Source organism: Equus przewalskii, chromosome 31 (genome assembly GCF_037783145.1).
Source record: "Equus przewalskii isolate Varuska chromosome 31, EquPr2, whole genome shotgun sequence".
Taxonomy (NCBI): domain Eukaryota; kingdom Metazoa; phylum Chordata; class Mammalia; order Perissodactyla; family Equidae; genus Equus; species Equus przewalskii.
Genome location: NC_091861.1, coordinates 9,386,574 through 9,404,934, shown reverse-complemented (window position 1 = coordinate 9,404,934; position 18,361 = coordinate 9,386,574). Strand labels below are relative to the sequence as shown.

The 18,361-nt window shown below is 45.3% G+C and overlaps 1 protein-coding gene across 4 annotated transcripts in view; it reads right to left on the bottom strand.

Annotated features, from left to right (window-relative positions):
- TP53BP2 (tumor protein p53 binding protein 2) overlaps nucleotides 1-18,361 on the bottom strand; it is a 57,792-nt gene that overhangs the window by 17,123 nt on the left and 22,308 nt on the right. For 3 of the 4 annotated variants that reach the window (XM_070602311.1, XM_070602313.1, XM_070602314.1), the window contains exons 2-9: nucleotides 16,410-16,557; nucleotides 12,488-12,601; nucleotides 9,150-9,232; nucleotides 5,791-5,892; nucleotides 3,348-3,522; nucleotides 2,200-2,381; nucleotides 1,687-1,851; nucleotides 1,070-1,298 (exon numbers count right to left, since the gene is read on the bottom strand). In XM_070602311.1, the coding sequence (XP_070458412.1) occupies nucleotides 1,070-1,298; nucleotides 1,687-1,851; nucleotides 2,200-2,381; nucleotides 3,348-3,522; nucleotides 5,791-5,892; nucleotides 9,150-9,232; nucleotides 12,488-12,601; nucleotides 16,410-16,557 (1,198 nt within the window). Of the gene's footprint in view, nucleotides 1-1,069; nucleotides 1,299-1,686; nucleotides 1,852-2,199; nucleotides 2,382-3,347; nucleotides 3,523-5,790; nucleotides 5,893-9,149; nucleotides 9,233-12,487; nucleotides 12,602-16,163; nucleotides 16,194-16,409; nucleotides 16,558-18,361 lie in introns of those variants that run through there. The other variant, XM_008539369.2, reaches the window with a different exon arrangement.

The window sequence follows — 18,361 nt, the reverse complement described above, 5'->3', positions numbered from 1 at the left end:
TAAACAGAAAGTCGGCCTGACCCAGCAAGGACTCTACTCCTCACTGGGTAAGAAAACGTCACCGTCACACCCAGAAGACGCCCAGGTTAGCAGACCAAGGGCTCCGAGGTGTACCTCAGATAAGGACACCACAGGTGACGTAGGCACAACAAAAAGGCAAAACGTGGACTTTCAACCCATGACTCTGACCACCGTCCTTCACAAATCAGTGATTTCAGGGTTTTTTCCTACACTGATATTTAAGTTTCAAAGCCACAGCTTTTATTTTTCCTTATAGAGACAAAACAAAAGTAACTCTTCCTACAATAAAACGCAGACTATGTGGCACTGTTGCTTCACGGTGATAATTACAGCAAAATAACGAATCATTTTAAAGTTAGCTATTTTTTGCACACGACAGTGGTTTGAGAAGAGAGACAATAATGGCTATTATTTTTTTCTTCCAGGGGTCTGAAGGATAAGGTCTTTAAAGGATGTTTTCACCCTGTTTTCCCTATTAACTCTCCCTTCATTTCCTCCTCCTATTACAAAACTCCGACTTGCACCTCTCCACGGACCTGAGCACTGCAGGATGCAAGGATCACTAACACAAGGAGCCTCTGCTATTTTCACTCTGCCTCCCAATGTTTGCCTTTATTCTAAATGTTACTGGCAGGAAAATACTCATGCATAAGTTCACATCAAAGCCAACACCATTTATCAACACAATGAGTTCACCGCCTCACATTCTGTAGATGACGCCACTAATACTCACATACATGGTGTTTTCACACAAAATGAAAAGTTCTGAATTTATTAACATCAGATCCAAAATTCCATATTAACAAGAAGGAATTAAAACAATTTTCAGGTTTGCAAAAAATACTACATTTTCTTTCATTTCTTGAATAGAATGGTACTGTTTCAGGTTAAGAAATTGATTGCACTAGCAAAAAATACACAGAAATTCTTAGAATTCAAACAAGAACAAGGGATAGGGAGACAAATTTTGTAAAAATGCAAACTTGGGAAAAATAATAATGAGGACATGGAGGAACTGAGCTGGGGAAGGACTCAGAAATGTCTTTACCTTTAGTTTGTGAGGCGGCCCCCGATCTCATGTTGGGCAGCGTCTGCACCTTCATGGGCCCATCTGCAACCTGCATGGCCAAGGAACCATCCGGCAGGGCTGGCTTCACCACAAGTTCAGGCCTCGAGGAAATCCGCGGCATCGTAAACGACTGGATATAGGGACCGACAGCAGCCACACGACTCGGCGCAGAGACCCCCTGCTGGGGCAGACTCCCATCGGAGGAAACCTTAAGAAAAAGCACAGTCCTTCAGTGTTACAGGTCACATCGGATCAAACTCAGAAAAGGCTGGGAGATTTTCATACTTTTTAAACATCAGCACTTTCAGGATCTAGCCTCAGAACCTACAAGAAACGTCCCCACACAAAAACTCTCCACAAGGAATTCTCACCCATACTTTATTACAAGTATTAGAAAGCAGAGCAAAGCTACAGAGACAATAACAGCAACAAGCACAAGAACAAGGCACGAGCTTTTGAGGAGCCAGAAGTACTGTCTCGCTCGTTTCTGAGTCACACCGAGTGACGGTTCTGAAGCAGCCACTGCGGTGACTGCCCTCGCCAGGCTGGTCATCTCCCCTCTCCCTCCCCGGCCCGTGACAAAACAGCCCACTTACTGGAAGGTTCTCTTTCTGCTGGAGTGCTGCCTTCTTCTTCCAGAGCCGGTCCCTCAGCTCATTAACACGCTTATCCATGACTGCCACTTCTGAATTGCGCTTATTCAAACACTCCCTCTGTTGCTGCAGCTTGGCATTCTGCTCTTGATTCAGTTTGTTTCTTAACTGAATAAAATGGGCGGGGGGGGGGGGGCGGGGGCAGGTAGCCAAGGAGTAGGAAGAAGAATTTCACAAACAGAGAACCACATGGCTCGCTATTACATAATTTCTGAAAATGTAAGGTCCCTCCACGCTTCCCAGCTCATGGTTTACAATGAGGCGTCAGACCACCGACTATGGTTCCGAGGAGTGCCTGAAATTTCCTGTCTGAGGTCCTACGAAGTCGACTCCGGGTTCTTTGGGCTTTAGGTCTCATCCCCTCCCTCTCCTTTAAGGAAAAGAAACCACAATCCAGCATTCCCTCGCGCTTATCCGGAGGAGACCCTATTCTATCTCGTGTGCAGCCGGACTCACCTGCAGCTCCGTGTAGAGCCGATCGAGCTCGGCCACTGCGGACTGGCTGTCATGGTGACCGTCGATCCGGCCGTTCTTGAGCATCTCCAGCTGTCTCGTAAGTTCCTCTACTTTTGACACAGCCAGAACGAGCTCCCTCTGTTTTTGCTGGAACAAGCTATTCATCTGTTCAATCTCCTCCACTAGAATGAGAAGGAGAAAAGGAACACGAGTTGAAAAGAAAAATAAGAAAGGACCGCCTCCCAGGCAACCGGGCTTTACAATAAACTTCCTACTAGAGAGTAGAGAAATCCTTAAGAAATGTCCTAGAACCACCCTATTTCTTTCATAGGCAACTGAAATGAACACGGCTCTCTCTGAATGTCTGTGCCTCTTTCTGAATGTACTTTTAGCAGAGTTTGTATTGTGGATATAATTAAACAAACTCCAAATTTTAGAAACAATGAGATTTCTTTACAATTTTTAATCTCAATTTTACAGTGGCAGATGGAGTATTAAATCAGTAAGATTTTAATTTAACAGGTACTGTAATAGATGGAGCTATTGGATGAATAAAAATCCTTGCCTTCATCTGATTTTCAGTCAAAAAATATTTAGAGAGGAAAAAAACAAACTACTACTCATTTTCCAATGGTAAAACTTAGAAACCTTGTCTAAAATATTCAACAGCTGAGTTCAATTCAGGGGAACCAGCGGCATCAGAACTATGGTGAATTATACTTTTTGGGAAAAAAATCCTTTTAGGGGCTGCCTGGTGGTGCAGCGGTTAAGTGCGCATGTTCCACTCCAGAGGCCCAGGGTTCGCCAGTTCGGATCCTGGGTGTGGACATGACACCGCTTGGCAGGCCACGCTGTGGTAGGCATCCCACATATAAAGTAGAGGAAGATGGGCACGGATTTTAGCTCAGGGCCAGTCTTCCTCAGCAAAAAGAGGAGGATTGGCAGCAGACGTTACCTCAGGGTTAATGTTCCTCAAAAAAAACCAAAAAATCCTTTTAAAGTTAGCTACGTGCAAAGTCTCATCCTCTTCACACTTAGTACAAATTTATATAAACTTCCTACACTGACGTGTTCGCTTACACCCACACAGTCTGGTGCACAGCCTGATGCGCAGGTTAACTGAAGGAAACCCACCAGCAGCAACTCACCAAGTTTGCCATTGCTTAGCCTCTTCTGTTCCACATGGCCTTTCAGCGCTCTCACTTTTTTTAGCTTAGCTTCCTGACTCTCGGCTATTTCTTTGAGCCTCTTAAGTTTCTCCTGCTCAGCAGCCTGTTGCTGTTGACGCTGGTCTTGCTGTTTCAAAAACTTTAAGCGCTGTTCCTAAACACAAAAGCCATCAGCAGGCATATCACTTTAAGCAGACAACCCACTAACCCAAAGATAATCCAGCCACACCCTGAGATGCCGAGATTGAGATGCAGCCCTAGTGGCAATGTTCCAGCCTCACCGTCTGTCCTGTACACAGCCGTCAGAACGGCCCTAGAAGTTTGTTAAAAACAGATGCTCCCAGGCCCAGCCCCAGAATCTCCTGGGGGTAAGATCCAGGATTCAGTACTTTTCACCCAAGTGGTTCTGACACAGCCAGCAGCGATCCTTGAACTAGTTTTCATGAACAGCAGCTACAATTCAAGAAGGAGCTCACTGAGAGGTGGGCGCCAGTATGAGAAAGTTGCTCAATGATAAGCTTTGGAGTCAAATACGGATTCAAACCCAAACTCTGCCACTTACAAAACTCTGGGCAAATTACACAACCTCACCGAGTATGCGAGTCTGTCTCCCCATCTATGAAACTGCAATGATCAATAATAACTACCTCCCGGGGCTGTAGAAGGAGTAAATGAGACGTGAAATGTAAACTGCTCTGAACCATCCCTTCCACAGTGGACACTCAATAAACACACTTAGAAAAGAGTTAAAGAACTAACTCCTCAACACCTTTAGAAAAGTGCAATTATGCAACTTAAAATTTTATTTCTATTATATCAAAAATTTTTACTGAGTAACAGAGCCATACAATTTACAATCTAAGGTAAACTCCTCGGGGCCAGCCTGGTGGCATAGCAGTTAAGTTTGTATGTTCCACTTCGGTGGCCCAGGGTTCGCAGGTTTGGATCCTAGGTGCAGACCTACACACCGTTCATCAAGCCATGCTGTGGAGGCATCCCACATTAAAAAGAGGAAGATTGGCACAGATGTCAGCTCAGGGCCAATCTTCCTCAAGCAAAAGGAGGAAGATTGGCTACAGTTGTTAGCTCAAGGTCAATCTTCCTCACCCACGCCCCCTCCAACAAAGGGTAAACTTCTTGGATTAATATGCCTAAAACATATAATTAACACAGAAAGAGTTTCAAAATAAGACCCTGGGGTTAGAGATTTACTGTGTGAACAATCACCCTTTTTATTTGAATTTCTGTGCCTGTTACTCAAGGAATGGTGCACAAGCACCACATGGGAGCTTGTTAGAAGTGCAGAATCTGAGACCCCAACCCACACCTGCTGGATCAGAATATGCATTTTTAACAAGACCTCTAGGTGATGCACATGCACATTAAAGTTTGAGAAGCAATGATAACACACGATTTTGAAAAAGCTGGTGTCCGGCATTAGAAACAGAAGTGGATGCACAGCACCCCTAGGAAGCACCACATGAAGAAGTATGACACAGTGCTGTTGAGAACTGCCTTAGAGACGGCCTGCCCATTGCTTCAAAGGCCTGCTGGGTAACTCGCTATGTCAAACCATCAACTGTCTACCCCAGCTTCAGCACACGGACAAGCTCTACAGGACTGGCCAGGTGTAGACACTGAGTGTTTAGGCCAGGGGTTGGCAAACTCCAGCCTGAAGGTGAAATCCAGCTTGCTATCTGTTCTTCTAAGCGCAGTGTTACTGGAACACGGCCACACCCCTTCATTCACCTATTGTCCGCGGCTGCTTTTGTTGCTACAACTGCAGGATGGAGACAGCACAGCCTGCAAACCTTAAAACATTTACTATAAAATATTTACTACGTACATATATACACAGAGAAATTCGGATGACACCTGGTTTGGACTAGAAGCCTACGGCTATCAGGAGAAGCCACAGTGAGACAGGTTGTAACAGTAACAGACAGGCTTCTTCTATTTCCCTTGTTTGGGGCCAGGACCAGGATCAGTTTGTGGGTGGAGAATGTCCCCAAATAAAGGCAAGCAGCCTGTTACGTGTGCCAGGCAGCAGAAGGGGACAGTGTTAGCATCGGCAGACTTTAAGGTTCCTCTTGCTGGAGTAACAATTCAGGACAAGGTGAGCCCAGAGGAGTTCCTACCAGCAAAGCTGATACGCCTCTCCTGTTACCGGTACCCAACACAGCAGGGTTAACGTCCATTAGAATCAGGAGTCAGGAAGATCTTGAACAATTGGGAAGATTTTAGGATTTCTACAAAATGCTGTAGAATAGAGGAGAAAGCCCCAAACAGCAGGTAACTTTCGGGTTGACAGTAGCAACTCGCAGCTGTGCAGTAACTGGCTCAGTAGTGAGGGTAGAATTGAGCAGCTTTACACACTCATGAACAGTAGCGGCCTGTTAGGTCTTTTAAAACAGGACATTACCTTGGTCGCCAGCATTTGTTGCTGGGCCTCAATCTGTTGCTGCTGGCGAGATGCCATTTCCTGAAGTTCAGCGAGAGTCAGATCCATCCTAGGACCACTAACCTACAAAGAAAAACACAAACAATCCAGCTCCTCATAAAGCGACCAGAGACTCCTGCCTCTAAGGCCTATTCATATGCTTCACCCGAACCAACCAGGACAAAAACATTTAGCCATTTTTGTTCCATGATATTAAAGAAACCATTAATTTTTATATTAATCCCCCCACATTGATGTATTAAGCTATGATGTAAAACACACTAATACACAGACCAACATTTTTAAGTTGTAAATTTAAAATTAAGTAGTTTCAATAGTCCGTGATATAAATGGAACTATTTAGAATTACCTTGTTCTGCAGTTAATTTATATTAGGAAAGTAGCATTTGTTCATGTTAAACACGATCCTAGGGCACTGACAACCAACCCAGAATACAGTTACCAGAACACCCTTTAAAAATAGGCCACGGGATGGGGTTTGCCGGTTCAGATCCTGGATGTGGACTTGGCACCGCTTGGCAAAAGCCATACTGTGGCAGGCATCCCACATATAAAGTAGAGGAGGATGGGCATGGATGTTAGCTCAGGGCCAGTCTTCCTCAGCAAAAAGAGGAGGATTGGCAGTAGTTAGCTCAGGGCTAATCTTCCTCAAAAAAAATAAATAAAAAATAAAAATATGCCACTAGCATTAAAAAATTCAAGATGCGCTGGGTCATCAGGAACAAAGCAAGATGTCCACTCTCAAAACACCTATTCAACAAGGTCATAAGGTTCTACCAGTGCAATAGAGCAAGAAAAAGAAAGAAACTGTATCGAAATCAGAAAGGAAGAAGTTAAACTGTCTTTACTTACAGACAACATAATCATCTATGAAGAAAATCCTGTGGAATCTACAAAAAAGCTATCCAAACTAATAAGTTTTTAGCAAGACTTCAGGATAAAACATCAATATATACAAATTAATTGTATTTCTACATATTAGCAACAAACCAGAAATTGAAAAAAATGTTTTAAATATCACTTACAATAGCATAAAAAACATGAAGTACTTAGGAATAAATTTAACAGATGATACGCAAGACCTGTACACCGAAAACTTTAAAACAATGCTGAGAGAAAGAAGACCTAAATAGATGGAGACAGATACCACGGGGTTCATGAGTTGAAAAGCTCAATACTGTCAAGATGGCAATTCTTCCCAAACTGATTTAACTATAGATTCAACAGAATCCCAATGGAAATCCAGCAGGCTCCTTTGTATAAACTGACAAGCCAATTCTAAAATTCCATATGGCAGTGGAAAGAATCTAGAACAACCAAAACAACTCTGAAAAGAATAAAGCTGGAAAACAACACTACCTGATTTCAAGACTGCTCATGTTTCAGTAGCCAATACAGCGTGATACTGACGTTAAGATAGACAAACAGATCAACGGAACAGAACAGAGAGTAAAAAAATAGACCCCCCACACATATGGGGCAACTGATGCGAGACAAAGGTGCGAAGACAACTGAGTAAAGAAAGAACAGGGGCCGGCCCCGTGGCCGAGTGTTTAAGTTTGCGCACTCCGCTGCAGCGGCCCAGGGTTCGGATCCTGGGCACAGACATAGCACCGCTCATCAGGCCACGTTGGGGCGGCGTCCCACATCCCACAACTAGAAGGACGTGCAACTAAGATATACAACTGTGTACAGGCGGGGGTTTGGGGAGATAAAGCAGGAAAAAAAAAATGATTGGCAACAGTTGTTAGCCCAGGTGCCAATCTTTAAAAAAAAAAAGAAAGAAAGAAAGAACAGACTTCTCAGCAAACGCTGCTTGTGCAACTGGATATCCACACACAAAAACCAAAATCAACTTTAATTCTCACACCCAATGAAAAGAGTAACTCAAAATGGCTCATAAACTTAAATGTAAAGTCTAAAACTACAAAACTTCTAAATTGATCAATTATACTTTATTAAAATTAAGAACAAGTCATAGACTGGGAAAAATATTTGCAAATCATACATCTAATCAAAGACTTGGATCCAGAATACAAAACGAACTCTCAAATTCAATAATAAGAAAGCAAACAACCCAATAAAGAAAAAAAAATGAGCCAAAAGAGTAAAGCAAGCAAATACGTCACCAAAGAAGATACACGAATGGCAAATAAGCACATGAAAAGATGCCCAACATCATTAGCCATGAGAGAAACGCAGATTATATGGGGAGGGAGGCAAGAAGGGGAGGATTACCAAAGGACGTGAGCAACCTTCCGGGGGTGATGAATATTTTCATTATATTGATTGTGGTGATGGTTTCACAGGTGTATACATATGCCAAAACTTATCAAATGTGCACTTGAAATATGTACAGTTTATTATATGTCAATTATATGTCAATAAAGTAGAAAAAAAAATCCCAGCAAGGGGGAAAGATACACTGTGTCAAGATGCACGCAAATCCTGTTAATGGCTGAGACCATTTCCGTCACCCTGATCTCAGCCTTCCACCACACTAAGATAGCTCTAGGAGCAAAGAAGAGAAACTGGAAGAATTGGGGGAAAGGTAAAACAGGGGCAAACGGAGCTTTAGATCATCTGGATTCTAGCATAACTTGACCGTAGATTGGACAAAGGTAATTTAGCGAAGTCCTGAGAGTATCAAACATCTGAGCTCTGAAAAGAAAACGTCTACAAGGTACCCCAGATATACTTGCTAAAATTCATAGGCAACAGCAAGAGCATTAAATATAATTTTCCATTTTTCTCCAAGCAGTTACAGCAACAAATTAAATTACCAAGAAACAAACACTTCCTCTGGCTTGCTCAACATGATTTGTTCTGAATTTGTGGTATACTCGCCACCTAACTGCTTTTGGTAGTCAGCTACGGAGAGACCATTACAATTAATCATTTCTACGAAATACATTTAAAATCACCTTTCAAAAAAGGGCCATCCCTTGGACCTTGAGAGAATTATGTTAAGTGAAATAAGCCAGCGAGAGAAAGATAATCTGTGTATGACTCCACTCATATGAGGAATTTAAAACTATGGACCAAGAACAGTTTAGTGGATACCAGGGGAAAGGTGGGGTGGGGGGTGGGCACACAGGGTGAAGTGGTGCACCTACAACATGATTGACAAACATTAATGTACAATTGAAATTTTACAAGATTGTAACCTATCAATAACTCAATAAAAAAAAAATTTAAAAAAAAAGGGCCATCCTTAATAACCCACTGAATCACAAAGTAAACAATGAACGAGACTGAAGGGTCAAAAGAGCAGCATCACGGTGGCGCGCACACACGCGCGAATGCAAACGGGCACTTACGCCATTCTCCTTTCTGCGATGTTCACCAGGAACTTTTGCGCCATTTCTTTTTAAACTCGGATCCTGAGACCTTGGTCCGCCCACTAAACACAAAATTCAAAAGCCATGCATTAACACTAGAGTTGACAGATAGCATAAGTTCGAGTTCACCTCTGACTTCCATTATTACTGCTCTTTGATATTTTAAGTTGAAAGTATCCTTCAAACAAAATATCTTCTAAGAACAACGGAGTTAAGGTCTCGTAATTCAGCCTGTTTTGGAGAACCTTACTTGACATGGTGAATAATTAGCACTTGGAAATATCGCATGCTAACCATTTCCCTAGGAAGCTGCATGATTCAGGTCCCAAAGGAGGAAAAACTAACAAAATAAAACGTATTTCTGATTCTGGTAATCCACACCGTCTGCTTATAGCTGCTCCTCCGAGTTCTCTATTTAGTACTCACTGGTGAAATCAGGAATAGTTTCATTGAAAGAAATAAGTGAAAATTAAATCAGTCCATCCTTGTGCTCATTAACGGTGTCTGTAACTTACACGGGAAGGAAGCAATTGAAAACAGAACAAGTGGTATTTTAAATATGTGATTTATTGAGGATGTGTGTGGTGATTCATAAGTACTATGAAGCACTTCCCCATTTATTTAAGTAAAATATCTCCATTTTCTTAGTTTGGGAGAGTACTAACTGGAAAACCCTGTGTACTTTGCCTTTTTTAGCTAAAAAGAACTTTTTAAGTCACAATATGTAGGTCTCTCAGTACCACCTAATTCATCATAAAGGGAAAATAGTTTTAATTTAAACTGATACATTATAAGAAACAAATATCAACAAAGAGAATTTTTTAAATAAATGAAATTAAACTTATACCTGTACTTCTCAGAAATTAGAAAAACTATTAAATTATCTCGAGAAATTTTAGAATAAAATTTCTTTTGAACCAAATGTCGACCGTACCCGCCTTGAAGCTAAACACGCGTTCGCATGCCAATAAATGTGCCTATCCTCTGAGCCAAGCGTCACACTTCCACCGAGCTCTAACACATTAGCTTTATTTTTAAAATACTGTTCAATTCTCTGACACAATAGCTCAAGCAATCTGTCACAACATTGCTGCAAGAAAAAGAAAAGTCTATCATTGAAGAATAATAATTGCCTCTTTGCTACCTCAGATAGAGCACTCACCCAGTCTCTCCTTATGTTCAGTGACACAATTAGAGTAAAAAGCAAGAGCCTTAAAAATAATTTCACATACATTTTGGGTCACAGGTCCTAGTTAAACTGGAAAAAGAATACGGTAACACTCTCCTAATCTGTAATCTAGAAGTCTACCCAAAAAAAGGCTAACACCTTATGGAAGTGCACTGAAAGCAATCCTGCTTTATCCCAATCGAAACACTACGTGGCACTGGTGCTCTGCAAGAATGTGAAAACAGCCCCTTTATCGTCAGATTACATGTCTCACATTACACACTGAAACTGCATATTGCACTATGTAGAGGCTGCTTGATAACTGACCCAGTACCACCCAGGACGATATTCGAACTGGCAGATGAACGGGTAAAATTCAACTCGTTTGTTAGAAAAGGATGTACATAGTAAAGTAAAGAAAGAATAAAATAAAAATAAGATGCAGGTGGCAATTTAAAGCTCCAGAAAAGGCGGCTCAGGAAAAAAAAAAAAAAACATGCTTATTTAAAATAAAATGACAGTCAGGAATGACACTGAACGGCACGTGAGCCGGCCTGGTGGAGGTGATTCAGGTCCCCTCCTGGGTCTGCCCCTGGCCGCGCAGCCTCTGACGAGTCATTTAACCCCTCAGTATCAGCTTTTCTCACCCGGAGAGCAGAAGAGGCCGGACTCAGTCAGTTCCGGGGCCCCCACACTCTAAATTTAAAATTTCTAATTGTTGGGTACCATATGGACATTTGCACTAAAGCAATAAAATTGAGATTGTTGGCACATCCAATAGCTAACATCTGTTATCTATATTCTTACTCCCAAGAATTATGTACTGAAGTCACAAACCCTCAACTTTCTATGTTAAAAGTTGCAACGTTTTTAGAAATACCTCGCAATCCTGCTTCAACCAGGGCTTCCCCCTGAGAACAGAGCTTCCCCACAGATCTCAGACTTGAGACTGCTTGTGCTCCCACATCCCACGAGACCTCCAGGGTCACAGGGATGGTCGGGTCCTCAACGTCTAGGGCTGCTTTCAATCCACTATTTCTCCACCTTCAGGTGTTTCCTTGCTCCCTCTCCTTTGTCATCTATAAACTCCAGTCACATCTGTAAACTCAGTCACTACTCCCCTCCAGGTCCTGCCTTCATTCCGGATGACTCTCATCCAAAGGCTGGCTCTTGGCTCTGTGGCTTCCTCATCTCCACTCTCATTCAGCCTCATTTCATGGCCCAACCCAGGACCACATCACCTAGGGGCGCTCTACCTCTGAAATCTTACATTCGAACATTCTACTTCTGACCGCAGCTTCCCCTCACTACGCCATTCGTTAACCTGAGACTTGCAGTCTCTCAAGCCTCTACTCTTTCCCTGCAGCCCCTCCCACCTTCACCTCTTCCCCACCCAGCTTAGAAGCCATCTTGCCAATATCCTCTCCTCCTCTGTCCCACTGATCTTCCATCGAATTATTCCACAAAACCCCAACCTTGGGTCAATCCAACCATCTTCTTCTCTTACAACCCTCTGGCTGCAGGCCACCGATGGAGAAAGATGCTCCGTGGTCCATGGTCTCTAACCCCAGCTGGCCTCCACGGTCCCCAGTCACCTGTCTTCCCTTGTAGGCACTCTCCTTTGCTCCACAACAGCTCCCACCGCTGACCGCATTCATCACCGCTTCGAGACAAGTCTGCCTCCTGGCTCAGACAAAACTAGCGTCTCCAGATGCGAAGTCCCTCCAGCGGCTCCCACAAAGCGCACACACTTCCCTGCAGCTGCACAGCTGTCCGTCCGTCCTGTTACGTTAGGAGGGCTCCCTCCGCTGCCTCAGAGGGCCTCTCCGCCAGAGCTGAGGGACCCCTTCCAGGGACTCGCCAGCAAGCACACCCCATCTTCCTGTATTCCAGCCCCCTGCGCTGCACACTGCTTCCCCGCGCTGAAACCATCAGACCTGCTCCCATCTTCAAACAAAACACAACCACACCCTGTTCTCCCGCCCACAGCCCGGTCTTGGAGGAGGGGTCCACGCTGCCCTTGCTGTTCCACTCCCACCTCCTTCACCCCTCCAAGTACCGGCTCCTGACCACGGGCCCCTCCCCCAGCTACTCCAACACAGGAAATAAAAGTTCCAGTCTCTGCTCCGGTTCCCAGACGGACACCTACCGACGTCCCTGCCAGGGGGGCGCTCATGACGAAGGAAGAAGCGAACTTCGCTCCTCTGGCTCCCGAAACGCTGCAGCACGTCCAGCATGCGCTCGTTGTCCGCAACCGGACGCTCTGAAAGAGACAGACAGAGAGCAGCGGTCACAGGCGAAAGAGGCGCACGCACCACTGCCCGTTCATCCTTCGGGGTGACGGGGCATGATGAACGCAGGAAACAGCTGCCTAGGCAATCTCCTTTTCCTTAAAAGAGCCCTCAGAACATGAAGCATCACAGGGTTCCCACCCATGTAATCAGTGCCAAACCTGTGGAGCTCGGCACAGAGGTGCGGGCCAGGGCCGGCCACCAGGAGCTCAAGGGTCTAATGCAGGGGGCTCCTTTCCAGCCACAGGCCCACCACTTCACCTCCGAGGTTTCCCGAGTTCCTCTCACCTATTACAGAGGATGGTCTCTGACATCCCTTCTAACTAATAGTGCTATCATTCTTTAAATACATAAATGAAAAATTCAAAAAGAACTTTCTAAACAGTTTAGTCTTACCATCTATTAGGCTTTTTTTTTTTCTTTTTTGAGGAAGATTAGCCCTGAGCTAACATCTGCTGCCAGTCCTCCTCTTTTTTGCTGAGGAAGACTGGACCTGAGCTAACATCTGTGCCCATCTTCCTCCACTTTATTTATGGGACGGCTACCACAGCATGGCGTGCCAAGCAGTGCCATGTCTGCACCCAGGATCCGAATCGGCGAACCCCAGGCCGCCAAAGTGGAACGGGCACACTTAACTGCTGAGCCACCGGGCCGGCCCCTATTAAGCTATTTTTAAGTTACAATTTTACACACTGTGCTAAAAAAATCAGACATATCCATTTCCAAACCATATTTCCGTTAGTGCATTGAAAATATATCCACTTGGCCCCTCTTCCAGAGAGACTGCCAGTTGTCAGAGCTTTTCTGGGACAAAAAGAAGGGCACAGATGGGGGCCAGCCCTGTGGCCAAGTGGTTAAAGTTCTGCATGCTCTGCTTACGCGGCCTGGGTTCACGGGTTCAGATCCCGGGTGTGGACCTACACGACTCATCAACCATGCTATGGAGGCATCCCACGTACGAAAGAGAGGAAGACTAGCACAGGGGATGTTAGCTCAGGGCTAATCTTCCTCAAAAAAAAAAAAACCCCAAATGGCCAATACACAAATGAAAAAGTGGGCAACCTCTGCTATGAGCTTAGCAAGAATTAAGAGTAATCTATCAATGGCTGACGAGGGATGCTTTCAGAAATAACTGGGAGGAATGTGAACTTACACAGGCTTTGCGGAGGGACACCTGGCAATATGTATTAAATTTTAAATGTGTGGACCTTTAACCAAGCAGTTCCACTTCTTGATATCTAAAGAAATGCTTACACAAGCTCAAGAGGCTCCTAAAAGGATTTTTAGTGCAGCATTTATAAAAACAAGGGAATTAAATGTTTGTGAACAAAGAAATGGTTAGATTAACTACAGTTTATGCATACTATGAGAAACAATGTGATTATTAAAAATAATGATGTAAATTACACTTACATCTAAATCTGGAAAGATCTCCAAGGAAAAACAGCAAAATCGCAGGATATTGACATGTATGATACTATTTACATAAAGAAAAACTAGAAAAACAGACAACACACAAAACTCTTCTATAGTTACTTATAAATACAGAGAAAAAGTCTGAAAAGTTATCTCTATAAGTACAAGCAATCACATCAAGTGATTGATAAGCTTAGTGAAGAGACTTCCATCCTTTCTATATTATTTCTTTCTTCTTTTACAAAAAAGAACACATTCTGCTGTGGTCTTTTTTTTTTTTTTTGGTGAGTTAGATTCGCCCTAAGCTAACATCCATTGCCAATCCTCCTCTTTTTTTCCTTGAGGAAGATTAGCCCTGAGCTAACATCCACACCAGTCTTCCTCTCCTTTCTGCATGGGATGCCTCCACAGCATGGCTGATAAGTGGAGTAGGTCCACACCCAGGATCCAAACCCATGAACCCGGGTCACCAAAGTGGAGCACACGGAACTTTAACCATCAGCCAGGGGGCCAGCCCTGTCTTTTTTTTTTTTTTAACTAAAAAGTCAGGGGCCTGGCCCCATGCTGTAGTGGTTGGGCTCCGTTCACTCTGCTTCAGTGGCCTGGGTTCATGGGTTCGGATCCCAGGCGCAGACATACACCACTTGTCAGCCATGCTGTGGGAGTAACCCACATACAAAGTAAAGGAAGAATGGCACAGGCATTAGCCTAATCTGCAGCAAATCTTCCTCAGCAAAAAAAAAAGAAGAAACGAAATCCTTTAAACATCACCATCACATAGTAAGGGTTAGTGAACTCAAGTGAGCAAGAGACTACAGAGGAAAGGGAGCAGGTGGAATGAAGCGTTTCAAGGAAGAGCGTGAGCCCTGGCAGAGAGAAAGAACACGTCCTCCTCTAGGAAAATCAGAAGAAACGGCATGCACACATGCAGGGCGACCCTGAGGTGAGCAGAGAGGAAAGAAACTGAGGAAGCTAGAGAGGGGGGTTTCAGTCAGCTCAGCGATGTAGAAAGCAAGGCAATGTGCTGAATGGGAGCAGCCATTTATTCATCCTGTAACTATTTATTGAGCAGCTACTGGAAACCAGGCACTCTCCCTGGGCGGGGGCACAGCAATGACAAGACAGGCAAGGTCTCCAAGCTTAGGGAGTCCACGTTCCAGTGCCTGTGTTCGGGGCTGCGGGGATTAAAGAAGCAAGAAACTACTAAACACACACCCCCCCAGAGCAACATGTCTTCTGCAGGGGACGACAACAGGATGATGATGCAACAGAGAATCCGATGGCTCCCTCAGCAGGACGCTCAGGGAAAGCCTCTCCGAGGAGGGAACGTCACAACTGAAACCATCAAACGACCAGCAGGAACCAGCAATGACAATCTGGAAGGGGGGCAACGCAGGCGTGGGAACAGCAAGTGCCGGCGGCTCTACGGTGGGAAGAGCTTGGTTTAGTTTATTCAGGGACATAAAAAAGCTGCAGGGGGGGCAAGGAGGACGATGACAGCAGATGACAGCAAAGATGACACAGCTTTACGTCTTCATAATGTAAGGCTAGGAGTGTGGACCCTATTCTAAGTGGAAGAGAAAGCCACCAAAGAGTTTAAACAGGGAAGTCGGACTCTCAAATTTTCATTCAAAAAGATCACTTGGGTTTCTTCATGTGAACGGTCTAATCCAGCTCCTGTGTGAAGGGAAAAAGAAGTACGCAACGCAGGGAGAGTGCAGAAGATGTGCTCCACCCACCGCAGGGGAGGCAAGCCGAGATGAGGACGAGGGCTCGCCTGGTAAGAAGCGAGTTCTCCGCTGAAGTCAGATAGCACGAAGGGTGTGAACCAAATTAACACAGCGTGCGACCTGCGCTGGGACATGGCAGCCCCAAGGAGCAAAAGGAAAGCGGGGGAGCTCACCCAGGCTGTGCAGGAACAAGGCAGAAACTACGAAACAGCACTCGCTCACCTACACAGTCCTACGGGGCGCTGTCTGCTGTCACCACTGAAGAGCTGTCCCTAAAAACCCACAGAAACTCAGAGACGGCCAATCAACCTAATTAAGTAAAGCCTTAGCACACAAAAAATACTCCTGAGCATCATGCATTTGACCCTGACACCCCAGAAGCTTCCACCTGGTCTATCAGCTGCCTGTCCTTCGACGTTTCACACTCTGGTGTCTTCGTTGTACAGCAGAAAAAGAAAACAGCAAAAACACTTTATACGTCACAAGAAAGCTGGATGGAGAACACTATCTCCTGATGGACACGCTATTCCACGGTTTCTCTGTGGACAAACATGAGTGTCACACTCTGCCACGTCTGCAAACCCAGAATAATAAAAGATGGCCACTGCAGCAGGGGGCTGCCCGGGTGCCATACCAGAGCCACAGCACACTTCAGCCAAATGGCAGTCGCTCTCGCCAGGCTCCTTGCACAGGTCCACCACGTCTCGGCACACGGTCTCTGGGGTAACGGGAACTTCGGTGAAGTGCTGCTCGTTGTTGCTGAGGTACACCGTGAGAAACATCTGGAAACGAAGGAGACACAACAGTTACCAGGACTGTCCACGCTGCCGGCTCTCACTCCCCATTCACCTTAGACCCCTTTCCCTGACCGGTCTCCGTCAAAGCGCAAACGTACAATCGGACAGCACAGCTGTCCCCTGGCTGAAGATCAGGGAGGGACCCGGAGCTCCGTCCACGGCCAGGGCCCACCGAGCCCTGGGGGCCCTGAGAGCACAGTCACACCAGCTCACACCAAAGGGCAAATTACGTCTTCCTCTGACATTTTATTTATCTTATTTGTTTACAAAATACTTCTATCGTTCGAACGTGCCAGGCCCACACCACAAAAAGATCCTCCTACCAACCCTGTAAGCACCACATGGATACACTTATTCACGCACAACCTCTCTGTGAAAGGATGCACGGGGACACAACGCGTTGCTTCTGAAGGGGAGGGATGGGAAAGAGAACGGAGAACTTGGGAGGAAATTTAATATTTATACCACGGACGTATATTACCTATCCAAAACACCGCACTTTTAAACCTAAAATGTTTTAATCAAATTAAATGCCTACTTTAAAGCATAAGTCTTTATCAACAAGGGATAAGTAGAAATTGACTGGTTGTTACACTAGAACTTATCTGACCCTGGAGAGAAACTTCAGGCCAGCAGAAGATTTAAATCTAAAACTCATCAATCATCTCTCTCAGTAAAAATGGACACTATATCTTAAAAATACTGTACTGAGAGCCAGCCCCGTGGCCGAGTGGTTAAGTTCAGTGCACTCCACTTCGGTGGCCTGGGTTTGGTTCCTGGGTGCAGACCTATACCACTCGTCGGCGGCCACACTGTGGCAGCAACCCACATACAAAACAGAGGAAGACTGGCACAGATGTTAGCTCAGGGTGCATCTGCCTCAGCAAAAAAAAAAAAAAAAACCCTGCTACTAAAGAATTGAAATTTTCACATCTATTAAGTTACCACACACAAAGAAAAGTGGCTAATTCCCAGTGCTGAAGAAGCTGAGTGAAGCAGCAAATTGCTGGTGGCAACAGTACACCCCTCTGTGCAGCAAACTCCGTGAGCACCCGCTCCCAGCAAGTCACTACGTATCCAGACAAAAACACGTGTGAAAGAGGCATCCACTGTGGGAATCGGTCCTGTGAAAATAATCCCAATCAGAGAGAGAACGGCAAGGCTTCAGCACACAAACTCGATGGACGGGTACACAGCCTGCAAAAATAACTCCTGAGACGCGCTAAACAGCGGGAAAAGTGTGGATTTTAAGGCTGTAAAAGAAGCAGAATGCACAGGACTTGCACCGAGGCCACAACGACACAGGAACATCACACAAGCGTCACAGTGCCTGCCAACGTCACACAACGCCCCCCTGGCTTCCCTGTCTCCGCCCACGACCCCAGGACTGAGAGAGACGCTCCAGGCTCCTCTTGGTCACAAGGCAGCACCTGACGAGGCGCGATGACAGGCACTGGCCAAGACAGCGGACTGCACCTCGAGGAAGCGGTCACAGTAAGAAGAGAAGAGACCCATCTGCACGAGGGAGGGGCCGGCTGGCTCAGCCCCGGAGCCTGCTGGCTCCCCGTCACACTACCACCGTGCTTCCCGAAGGTCACCCCGGCTCCCTTCCTGCAACCGAAGCTCTCCCCTCACATAGACACGGACAACACAGAGGCAGCCCCCACACCTGGAAGGTAACGCAGGAAAATGAGCACAGTGGGTGCTGTCAAAACAGTAAATAAAATGCATGGAAAACGCTGTCATTTCCCAGTATGAGCTCAGAGGCTCGCTTTCAAGCTAATTAAAT